Here is a 13,317-nt window from a genome sequence, read left to right on the forward strand (position 1 = left end):
AGTGATAAGTCTGGTTTAAGATGATAGGGGGATAGTATAAAGTTCCTGTTTAAACAAATGCCAGTATTTTTATCAATTTTTTTAATGCAAAAGTTTGGTGGTTTACTTGTAACGCTTTGCAGCTGAAACGGCTTATCCTATAGAAATATTTGTAATGGAGATAGTGCTCAGCTGAGGTACTTTGGGATGTGGACAAAATCTTGTAGAATAATTAAAAATAGTAAACTATGGCATCGCCTTTGATATTCAACCTGCAATAAAAATATATTTCCGATAACACAAAACAAAGAACTACGCTGTAAGCAAAGTACTTTAGTTAATTGATTAGTTAGAGGCCGTTAACCTTCATAATTGCTTATTATCAAGAGAAAATTACCTTAATTTGACGCAGACTACCTTGAAGGCTTTGTTGAGTACAAATAATTATTATGTAGAAATCTCAGGATTATTACTAAAAGTACTTTTTGTACTTTTCGGCCATCTGTGTGCTTCATGGACATAATCCAGCACGAATTTCAAAAATTAATATTTGTTTTTATGACTAAAATAATTTCTGAAAACCCAGCACTTCTATTAACACGACTGCACTTAAAGTTTATCTGCAAACCACAAACAGGTGTGAACTAGCTCGTACTGAGACCGTATCAAAGATACGTTGGAAGTGACACATAGACATTTCAGCGTGTTCAAAATATACCGTCGCGAGAGCCCGAATATTTCGTATGGAGATAACCTTTATATGGATTCACAGCACACCTTTGGGACCCAGTCGTAACACTGAGCGCGCTCTGACGTATAAATGGTTGAATTTCTATGATTATGTCTATTTTTTACAACCTTTCTACCGCTTTTTGGAGGTGTTTTTCAACATGTCAATTTGTTTGATATTATTTTTTTTGGGAGAGATTGAGCCTTGATGGGTAAATGATGATTGAATAAAATCATTGCTTCCTTATTTCAATTGTAAATACAGAAGTGACTCTATCTGTTTGTCTGTCTGTCGCTTTCACGACAAAACTACTGATCCAATTTTTATGGAATTTAGTATGCAGAATTGCAGATGCCTTAGAGCCTGAAAAAAAACAATGGTTGCTTTTTATCCAGATGCTATTAATAGAAAATAATATATGCTAAAGATAGTTAATAATACTACGAGATTTCACTAAAGTTAGCACAAGAATGCTAATAATAGGTTATGTAATCCGCCTTCTATACAAACTATCTAACTTTTCCTCTTCACAATATTAGTAGAGACTATCAGGGTCTTAGACTTTCTTTCAATTTAAACACTGATCGATAAATTGAGAGATAACTCCTAAGGTACGGAAGTTCAAGAATTTCGGAGGAGATTAGAACAATTTCAGCACAATGGCCACGGAATCGTTGAGATATCTTCCAAGTTATTTTAAGGGTCTTTGACCTCACAAACTTTGCTTGCAAACGTTTTTGTACCTGAAATGTCGGTGAGTTAAAAGAGTCGATATTTAAATGGAGGTTGGATACTTTTCGAATAATTGTTTGAATTTTAAACTTGAGTTTGAGTTTGTTTGAACAGATGTTTATTTTTTTACTAAATCATATTAACAGTATAATCCCCACCCACGTTTCGTGAGAACTTCTTCATGCACTCGGTTAAATAGTAGTAGTTTGTGTTGTCCCTCAATAAATGGGCTACGTTTAAGAACTACGATACTATAGACAGACATATTATGTAGTGATAGAAGTTATTCTTATATAGGTACTATTTATAACTTATGAAATCCCTCTTTTTGTGTAGGGGCTTAAAAAGCTCTTCTTAAGGTTTTTTATTTATTATCTAACGGAAATCGGTGTTTCCAGTTAAATTAGAGAATATTAATATAAGTAGAATGTAAAAATAACTGAACCTAATACTAAAATTCAAGCCAAATAAACAAGATTTCTGGGAAGTCACGATCTTTTCTACTCAAACTCCTAGTAAGAAGAAAATTAGCTTAAATTTATACTAGGATAAAGCAGATTGTTCAACGTTATTCATTAGTATTCAAGAGCCATGTTAGAATAAAATCTCCTTTTAGTACATTATTAGGTCTTTTTCTATCTAGTCTAAATCTTTTTGTACAGTCTCTGTGTGTTATTAAATTAAATTACGTGTAATGAAACTTGACGTAGATTAGGTTTTAAATACTGTTTTATTCTTTTGTGCGTTGTAATTGGTCTTATTTTCTTTCTGATTATTTCTATTTAATTTCCCATTTTCTCATATTGTTAAGAATGATTATTTCTTAAATATAACAAGTTAATTTAAATTATCTATACTAATATTATAAAGAGGAAAACTTTGTTTGTTTGTTTGTTTGGTTGTAATGGATAAACTCAAAAACTACTGGACCGATTTTAAATATTCTTTCGCCATTAGAAAGCTATATTATTTGCGAGTAACATAGGCTATATTTTATCCCGGTGCGGGCAGTAGCTCCCACGGGACGCGGGTGAAACCGCGGGAAAACGGCTAGTAAATAATAAAAATATTATTTTACTCAGTTTTATAGGCATATTTTAACCAGGTTCATAAAGCATTTTTACTGTCTTTGAATTTTGTTATTATTTTAACATTATGTAAGACAGCTTGAAAGATATATTTATTTTATTTTGTTTTGTTGTACATAGATCTAATCTATTTTCAGATGTTCAATATTTTGACTCCTTACTCAGGTACTCTTTAATAATTTATAGTTCTCTGATCCCTTACCGAGATGAAAAAGTATCGTCATTTATTTATACTGACTCTGTAGGTAGGTAGGGCTGTCACTCTAAATCGGGAAGGGAAGAATTTTTACTTTAATATTATATGGTGAAACAAGATAGGAAAAGATAGAACTTTATTTGAAAAATATGGTTAAGGTTGTTGACAACCAGTATTACCAAGGAGGTTTAGTTTTGCCCACGTTGGATTGTACAGTGGGGTGTATGTGGGTCATACAGGCAGTGGCTTCATGTAAAACAATAGTACTTAGCTGTATTCTGTTAGACTGGAAGCCAACCTCAAATATAGTGGGGCTTGTTAGAGCCAGGGGGAAGAAAACACTTTTCCTTGCTTTTTTACAGTTTCCATGGCTGAAACCAATTTCAAAAACCGGTTATATACGTATTGAATGGAACGGTCTTACGGTTTTGTAGACCAAATAAAATTAAAGTGGCTTGGTCTTTCAGAACCTAAATTTGACATCCCTAAATTTGGTTTTGGCCTTGTCATGTACCTATCAAAGAATTTATGTAACTCAATAGTATTTTTCTAGTATGACAAGTAAACTCGGTTAGTATAACATGAACAAACAAATAAATATTTTTGTACCTTTGAAATTCGAAAACAACTAAGTATTTAGATGAAAGAAATGTCATTGTTTATCTACTTGATAATGAACCTTTTAGACTGGCAAAAAGGACTTTATGCTTATACACTTAGAAGCTAAATTCGTGCGTTTGATACAAGCAGATAAGGCCTTTCAGAGCCAAGGTATATTTACAAAGATATTTAGGTTTACAAAAACACAATGAGACTTTCCAGACTTTCTTGAAGATCTCATTTCTAGGCTGTAGTCTTCCATAGTTTATCTTTCCCTTTATTCTAGAATCTAGAATGTTAAGTATTCTAGGCATTAGTGCTTAAAAGCCTAGCAATTTTATATAAAAGATTAGAGAAATCTTTGTGGCTATAAATTGAAGTCCATTTTTGTGGTAATACCCTAGACATAAAGATTGGAGACCATTATATGGCTGTTAAATTACTTTTAAGTTGCTATGAAAAGTAATGAGTGGAGGTGAAGATTTTAAGTGGCTGTTACTAAACACTGATTGTACTAAAGCAGCGATTAGTATTCAAGGATTTTACTAAAGTATTTTAAAATTGAAATTTATTTTTAGATAGATAACATTTTCGACCCTGTAGTGTATCAAAGTTACTGGTGTATATTTTCACGGCTTTGACAGTATTCGTTTCAATTCATTTTTGTCAGCACTGAAATATTTTATATATGTATTTTTACATAGTGACTTGACTTTATATTTAAACTAGCTTCTGTCTAAGGTTTCACCCATGTCATATTCGAATTACCACACATGGATAAAAAGTAGCCTGATATATAATCCACATAAATTCCAAGTTTCATCAAAATCCACCCAGTAGTTTTAGCGTGAAATAACAACAAAAAAAATACCTACAAACTTTCCAATCTTTTACTTAGCTTTAGTAGGATGATATCTATTAAACGTATCAAAACTACACATTTCAACAATTACTCCAACACTTTCAACAAAGGGGCTTCCTTTCAACAGTAGCCACGTGCACCCCACACATGTGGCTCACTACACAATGAGCCATGAGTGCTTCGTGACCGATACAATAACCCTTCCCACTTCCATGGGGTTGTAAGCAGTTTTACTCAAGTACGTTGTGATTGGACGGTACTTGATACCCTTTTGTTTTTTTTTTTTTCGTGGTTTGGTGATGGTTAACTTGTGGTGTGATGATTTTTGTGTGCCGTTTTTTGTTTTTTTGAGCATGTGTGAGTGTGGATTAAGTTTGAATATTTATAGATTTATATGTAGTAGACGTTATGTGGAGATTTGTCAATTGTTTTGTATTGAGAAGAGATTTCATATCGCTTAATAAATAAATTATTGTATCCAGAAGTTGATGAAGATAGTTGATAGTTGTATTAAGATATGGACATGATATAACATTATTATAAGGTTATAATGTTATAATGCTTAAATAGCAAAAATACCTAACACAATTTCAATTAATACTGTCTAGAATATTATTCAAACGTCATTTAGTTTCTCAGGTGCCCTAGTTCACAACTGTCAACATCAGAAAACTAAGACCGAACTCTAAGATCGGATCTGTAAAGTCAAATATATTTAGATGACCTTTGAAATATCAAGACGTTGGTCTGTCTGTTGTCACAAAGGAAAGGCTACGCCCACGACTGTACTTATTGTTTGTCTAACCTACATTCTGAACTTATCACGTACAATTAATTGTTATATTAAGCTTTGTAGGCTGCAGTGTTACTCTACTTATGTTTAAAAAGGACTTGGTGAAGAGCTTGAGTCATATCTTATGTTTAAATCTGGGCTGTAATTTAGTACCTATCATAATCATCATCATCATCATCATCGACTTTATATCAGTTTATTGTTATATCTTCTAAAGTGAACTACAATCAATAGAAAATTTTAAAGAAAATAAAATTAATATAACCAGTTTCAAATCTAATTTAGAATTTTGTCCTCTACACTAACAATGTCACATTGAAATTGAAATTCTTGAACAAATCAAAATTTGTGCGACAAAATCCAGTAATGTTGAGTTTCTTCGACTTTATAACTCGTCATACCATTTCGTAAATATTGCTTATACATAGATTAAAACGTGTATGGAAATGACAAGTGCTGAATTTTTTCGATCGACTTTTATAAATAACTAAATTGATTTCAAATCATTTGTTATTTATTCTTCGTAATGGCTTTTCCTGAAAAAATACTCTGAAATCTGTTTACTTTTAATTGAAACTTCGTGTTCGTTTGGAAGTTCTTAATAATTTATTTCGTGATTGCTTCGCGAGTGAGCCGTAAACAATTTTTTACTCTGTCAACTTGAAATGAGTTCTGTCAAATTATTTTGCGCAATTTATAATTTGATTTTACTTTTTTTTCATGAATAATTAAGATGTTGCTAGTGATTTTCAATGTTCGAGTTTATAAAAGCTTTTTTTAATACCTAATCTTGAAGCTGATTTCTATGTAAACAATGAATATTTTATCAAATTACAATTTTATTATGCAGACTACTTTCACGATTCAACAAAAATGTCACATTTTCTCATTGAAAATTTGTTCAAACCTATGAATAGATAGGTACAATTAGTAAAATAAATAAATCCATATTATTCTTAATACGATATATAGCGTAAATCAAAGAAACAATAAAGCCAATATTAAAATCACACAGCTCTATTACAATCTAAAATTAAAATAACTTACAACCTCAAATAAATCGAAAATCCAGTACAGAAACTACGCTCAATATTGACCATTTTCACACCCTAGCACTTCCATTGAATACTATCCGTGGTTGTTCACTAATGAAACGCATTAATAACATCTGCGCTCACTAAAATGTCTTTTGTTTCTCGCGATTTCGGAAATTGTACCCTCTTTTGTTTCTGTACACTCGGTTAATAACGGACCTTGTAGGGAAAGTGCTATAAAAGGGAATATAGCTGACGGTGTTAATACATGACGTATGTTTATTAGTGTAGGTGAAATTGTAGATGTGTGATTTGTTGTTATAACTTTATGTTGTCGATAGGTGGATTATATACCAACCTACTTTAAGTATTGAAAGAAAGACAATTGTGAGATGATTTTAGTCAGAAATGTATGCAAAAAGAAGACACGCTACGCTGGCCCTAAATAAAATTGTGATAAGGGCAGGAGAATAATAACTTAATCATTGTTTTTGAGTACTGTTTGCTTAAATCACAATTTGTACTAATTGCACTTATTAGATGAGTAGACGACAGCAATTAACTATGATTAGAAGATAAATAAATTGGTATCGTCTGGGCTGGAAAAGTTTCATTACTTTTAATATTTATTTCTTCATCTGAATGTAGCAGTTAATACCTTGCTTAAGATCTGTGAAGCCGTTTTATAGTCCAGATGTAAAGACAAACATACCATTTATAATATTAGTAAGTATTTTCTACATCAATCAATAAAACCTTGATCAAAACCCGACTCCAATAAACTGAAACCCGACCAAAGCAAACTGAACAAAAACAAAAATAACTTTTAATTGAAAACAATTCCGCTAAACTTGTTTGTGGCATAGTATTGAAACAAGAGGAACGTATGTTATATAAAACCAAATAAATACAATAGAAGGTTCGAACAATATGCTAACGAAATGGCTAGCATTTTCCTAACTAGGTAACCAGTTATAACTGGGTACTATGCCTTATTTGAGTGATTAAACTTAAAACTCTAATCTATGTTAAGGTATTACTTAGCTTACGACGAACCTGCCCTAATATTCGTAAATAGTTTGAAAATAAACCCATCTTCAGTACGCGCCAAATAATTTTGACTTTCAAAAGTTAACTATTTGAAGCCTCATACATGCTCAGCTGTATAATATTTAATTATTTTTTTACTATTATAAGAAAATAGTAGCCAACTTCCAACTTCTTGCAATAAAGCTTTTCCACAATACCAGTATGACCAGTATGAACAAATCGTTCCTACTGGTTACGCTAGAGACAACTAGAAGTTCTTTTAAACAAAGTTCAAAATAAGAAGGAGATTCTCAATTCGTCGGATTTATGTTATAATACAAAAAATAAATCATGTTGTTAGTAAAATATTCCAAACGCGCCTCTCATACAATGTAGCTAGCGATTTATTTGAACAAAATAATCACATTAGTTGGACAAACATTTGTAGTGATGCACAAATATTGTAGTATGCTCCACTCCGCACTTTATTTGTTGATATACGATTTGATATTTGCTATGTTGTTTTTCTGTTTTCTATATCCGATATACATTGGATCATTTTGCTGAAATGGCTATGTATAAAAATTTTATATCAGCCCTTTCTTTACTTTTCAACGGCAGGGCACAGGCTCACATACAGAGAAGGAATGAGTATTAATCACTACGTTTGCTCTAGGTGGATTGACGATTGCAGACTTTAGAGTCTAGTGATCTGAAAATATTTTCACGTCTACCACGTTTACTCAATGTTTAGTGTCTAAGATACTATTAGAGGGTCTTTCGTCATCTCGACACACTTAACTCACCACGAATGTGTCCACTTGGTGAAACTCAAAATTTTAATATTGATCATGTCGTCAACTCGACACGTCAAGATTTTGATGCGTGTCCAGTTAGTGAAACTTAAATTATAAACTTTTATGTTTTCACCAACTGAATACATTCATTTGTTGACTGTACTTTTTGCTTGAAATCGGGTTAAATTCTAAAACGTGTCGAGTTGGTGAAAACATAAAAGTTTATAATTTAAGTTTCCCTAACTGGACACGCATCAAAATCTTGATGTGTCGAGTTGACGACATGATAAATATTACAATTTTGAGTTTCGACAAGTGGACACATTCGTGGTGAGTTAAGTGTGTCGAGATGACGAATGACCCCTATTAGAAAGTACCTTCATACAACTGATAAAAGTTAAATTGTTACTGGCCTGGTCGGAAATTGAACCCGCACACTCGTACTTGAAAAGCTAGTGCTTTTACAACTAGATAACCTATTTAGGACGTTATTTTAAAGTATTCTGTAATAACAAGGTTTACTATGTTTACCCATTCAAGAAAAAAAAAAAACAAAAACGTTACTTAACTTTTCAAGAATTTCAATCACTGAAAATAAAATCCTATAGATTTTAACATTGCATAAAATTATTTTACAACAGAGATTAATATAAACATGTAGGTCTGTCTGTCCTTCTGACATAGGTACATAATCCTTTAGCAGCCTCCTAGTTCCCTTAATTCATATTTGATGAGCCTTCAAGGGTAACATGTTTGGTTTGTATATGAAACTTGAAAGGTCATTGACCTGATATGTTAGTAGGTTTCTATATAATGAGTATGTAGTATATATACTTAGGTATATTATGAACTGGAGACTTTGTTGTTTCTATGATTGCTTACTGTTACTGTTACAGCCTTTTTATCGTCCCACTGCTGGGCACAAGCCTACTCTCACACGGAGAAGGATTGAGCATTAATCATCATCATTTTGATTGCTTTCTTGCACGTATTAATCTCAGTAACTACTGGTACGATTTGGAAAATTCTTTCACTGTCTGATAGCTCATTTATCAAAGCAAGTTGTAGACTTATCTTGGTTAGTGTAGTACTTCCCACGGAATTTGGCTGCAACCGCTGACGGAAACTGTTAACTTATAATAGGTGAATATTTAAATTGTTTTTTTTTTTTTGTGAGTGTCGTAAAGAAAGACATGGAAATCTGCGAACTCGAAGAGGAAGATGTCCAGGATAGAGCAAAGTGAAAGAAGAAGATACGGAAAGCGGACCCCGTCACAAGACGGGATAAACGCTAAGACGAAGAAGAAGGTTTAAATTGTTGTTTTTTGTTCAACAATATTTTGCGTTACTTAAAACTTATGTTCGATCGTTTAGCACGGCTGTTACAAGCTCTTTAACAACATTATCTAACAATATTATTATATAAGTTGAACCGTTCCTATAACTTTGATCCAACCCACACACATTCAGATGGATTAGCTTGAATGATCTTAAGTCATTAATTCCATTGGTTCGGTATTTTGACGTGGGTTCGTATTGATAGGTTTTGGCATATTTGGGCATAGTTTTGCGAATAACACGGGATGGATTTAGAATTAATTTAGTGTAGGAATATTTTGGTATACATAATTTCCAAAACATAGGAAAAACGGTTTTAAAATATTATTCTCAAATCAGAATGCTAGTTTTACAAACTCTAATGATGTCGTAGACTATAGTTTCTTTAAAAAAATAATTTAGTGTAAGTTTTTTTTTCTTAGTAGTAATAGTTTTAATTTTTATTGTAAATCGTGTATTATAGTTTTTTTTTTATTTTCATTATAAATCTAGTAACTTCAATAAATTGCTTTTAATAGTGCAGTATTTTATCGATCGATTACATGTATCGGAGAGCACTAAATGTCGGTCTTGCGCCTGATCCCTCTCCGGTCGTGTCGGATTACCGTCCCATCGGGTTATGAGAGTGAAGGAATAGTGAGTGCACTTGTGTCTGCGCAAATGGTAGTGCACTATAATATGTCCTGTGCAGTTGGCTAATCTCCTTACATGAGAACAGGAGCAGTAGTCGATATCAGCTAGGAGGACAACATTGTATCGATATACAATCAACAAACGACATAGGAACGTCCTTTAGTTTAAACCACAGTCGGTCAAAAAGGACAACGGCCTAAACCCCTCAAGAATGTTCACTAAACCTAACTTAATCATAGAACGCTTATCTTAACCACTGTTGTGCGATTAAACTATAACTTAACGTAGTAAGAGCCAAATTAGTTAGCAGCTGCCATAAACTTAGCCTGGACAATACTAACTTTACCTAGAACTACCAATTATTCTCAACTATTGTAGTGAAGTTCGGTGATATCATAGTTTGTAGTAAAACAGCGTTTGTACAGATAATGTCTTTACATAAATCATTTATTGATATCTTAAGTGGATTCGCTATTAGGAATGTTTTTGGTAATTAGTAAGACTTTTTAAAGATAAAGAATCAACAAAGAGGCACGTTCGTACATTTAAGTTTAGAACTATTAAACAGAAATGATATTTAGTTGCTGATCCAAAAATAACGCCAACTGACTGCCAACAACCAGGTGTATAGAGTTTAGAATACCAAAAAATCTTATTGAAGGTCTGATTTGCCAGCACTTTAGGTTAAATCAGATGCTACAGTATCACATGTTTACAGTATACAGTAGTATAACATGTTTAACATACATTATTCTGCAAAACATCTTTATAACCTTATTTTCACAATTACATGCAAAACATGTCCTAAATGCCCCCAAAAGACCATTTGTTGAACTGAACACAAATTCATAGGTAGGAAAGACAATAATTTCCCAACATACCAGCCTTACAGAGCAGTTTATGAACGCCTAATAGCCCAGTACGTAGCCCACTAAATCTAAGTTATGATCTAATTAATGAGGAATTACGAAACATTAATTACTATGTTCGCGATCATGCAGAACGGATTAGTGACTGTAGTATGTATTGGAATGTGGTTCCAGATATTTGTTTGTATTGTTATAATAGCTAATAGGTACCTTGTGACAGTAATGTGACGAGAGTATCTTAAATTGCGGATGCCGGCTGTAATATCAATATCTTTGGTAGTCGTTACGTGTGGTCAGAAACTAAAAAGTATGATAACAAGTCTTATCAATGGGTATCGGAAGTTGCGATAGAGTTGTGAAGGTGAAATAGACAGTTGCTCCACGTTAAACAATGGTTCACAATGGAATTCAATTGGACTGGAAGCCGACGCCAACATGATTGGGAAAAGACTAGGCAGGTGATGATGAATGTCTAATTACGAAAAGTGTATTAGGAAAATCGTTGGCAATTGTTTTTTCTGTCGATAAATTTAAATAATGAGTTCTGACTTTAATATACATAGAAATACATTGTTGTTACCTTTGTCATTTTTAATTAGGTTCCAAATATATAAATGACTATTATATTCCATAAATATATATTTTTACAGCTTACTATAGACATAAGAACTTCAGTCCTAACTTATTCATACGTAGAAGTTACGACCAACCTGCTTCCACGTACTAAAAGTAGTAATTAAAATACCGGTATATTCCTTTTGAATACTAAATGAGACGTAAAGTTTCAGTTATAAACCTGGTGAAATTCTTGTGTGTTCATAAGAGCTGCAATTTAGTTAAATATTAAAAGCAATGAGGATTTTTAATGAAGTTTTAAATTACTTGAAGATAATCTCCTACGCTTGATGTAACTTAGTAGGGTGTTGCACAAAAAAGTCACTTACTTTCGTGAATACTTTAATTTTTATGGGAGTTTCCTTCAGATATTATACATTTTTTTATGATTTCTACTGTTTCCTATATTATCAAAACGCGATACGTAACGAAACACAATAATAAGCATTTCCAGATGAATGTGAAAATGAAACTGACTGTTATTAAAATGACCTATAATTATAGTTTCTACCTCAGGTACTGCCTGAATTTTTTTCTCTCTATATTCATATTTATTTGCATACCATAAAGTTATAAAGATGTTACAAGGGGCTTAAAGCTTATTCTTTTGACTAGAGCTTCGTTCTTAAATGAAACTAACACTGACCAGACTTTTTGAAGCATCAACAACTTCTTCTGCCTTTATCAGTTTTACTGTCCTAAAAATTTTGTAGTGTTAACTCTCCTAATAATTTTGTAATGTAAAAAATTTCGCCTATGTACAAAAGTAATTTAAGTATCTACATAATAAATTACATTATCAAACTCACCTTGACTCTCATTAAAAAACCCCAGCACCATTATAACGATAACAACGAGCCCGATCTTGAGTCGGTAGCTGAAGCTCATCGCATTCATATCGAACCGATTCTGCGCCCGCATGACTCAACCTCGTCGCATCCATTCGCTGTACCGTTTAGTACCTTCGCGGTGTTCCTGTTCTTTGTTTGTCGAATGCATCATCTGTAACAAGCAGAGATTAATTAAAGGCAAATGTTGTTTGGAGTTCATGTTGAATGTTGATATTTTTTATGAGGTTACAACAGTCTTAAAATAGAAGTCAGAAAATCTTAAAATAAGTTAATCTTATAATAATATAAGTCTTAAAATAGTAGGGTAGTCAGAAGCCAGTGGGTCTGATACCAGTCTAACCAAGGGGTATTGGGTTGCCCGGGTAACTGGGTTGAGGAGGTCAGATAGGGCAGTCGCTCCTTGTAAAACACTCATACTCAGCTGCATCCGGTTAGACTGGAAGCCGACCCCAACATAGTTGGGAAAAGGCTCGGAGGATGACAACACTATTAAAATAGCTAGTACTTTAAAGGCTGTACCAGCTGTTTCTCGTGGGTTCACCCGGGTAATTTCTTTGTGTACCTGGATAAAGTATAACCAATGTCAATCAGAGATAGTGTAGTTTCCCATCAACGAAACATTTTTTTAATCAGTTCGGTAGTTTTGAAGTCTTTAGGGTGAAGAATAAACAAACAATGCTTTCCTGTTTTTTTAATATTACTTTGGACAAACATTTTTGCTAGATATCAAAATAAATCTCTAACAAAGTCTTAAATCTCGACCACGAGAATAGAATTTTACCTTGTAGATAAGCAATAATTTCATTTATAACAACTTCTTATAGCAATACAAGTTGCTGTAGTTCTTTGGTTTCGTTGAAATTTAAATTTACGTTTAATTTGTTATTAACAAAGTCCAACTTTGTGAAACTTAAATATTATCTTTCGTCAATTTCTTGAACTATGGAACATTTGATATTGCTTCCTAATATTATGATGAAAGTCCTTAAGTATCATATTAAATTATCAACGGAAGTTTTAGAGACTTTACAAAGGTTATATTACGAAGTTACAAATTAATGAAGAAGTTTGATTTTAATCAGTCAAGAGCGATTTATCTGGGTCACTGACAACAATATTTTACATAAAACCACTGTTGATTTTATGTTTAGAAATAATGTAGCTTATTACA

The 13,317-nt window shown here is 32.6% G+C and overlaps 1 protein-coding gene across 1 annotated transcript in view; it reads right to left on the reverse strand.

Moving 5' to 3' along the window:
* Positions 1-13,317, reverse strand: part of LOC126056624 (zwei Ig domain protein zig-8) — a 123,203-nt gene that overhangs the window by 21,856 nt on the left and 88,030 nt on the right. Inside the window, exon 2 of the mRNA XM_049850360.2 lies at positions 12,105-12,297. Within this exon, the coding sequence (XP_049706317.1) occupies positions 12,105-12,216 (112 nt within the window). The 5' untranslated portion in view covers positions 12,217-12,297. The remainder of the gene's footprint in view (positions 1-12,104; positions 12,298-13,317) is intronic.

The sequence above is a fragment of the Helicoverpa armigera genome, chromosome 24 (genome assembly GCF_030705265.1).
Source record: "Helicoverpa armigera isolate CAAS_96S chromosome 24, ASM3070526v1, whole genome shotgun sequence".
Taxonomy (NCBI): Eukaryota; Metazoa; Arthropoda; class Insecta; order Lepidoptera; family Noctuidae; genus Helicoverpa; species Helicoverpa armigera.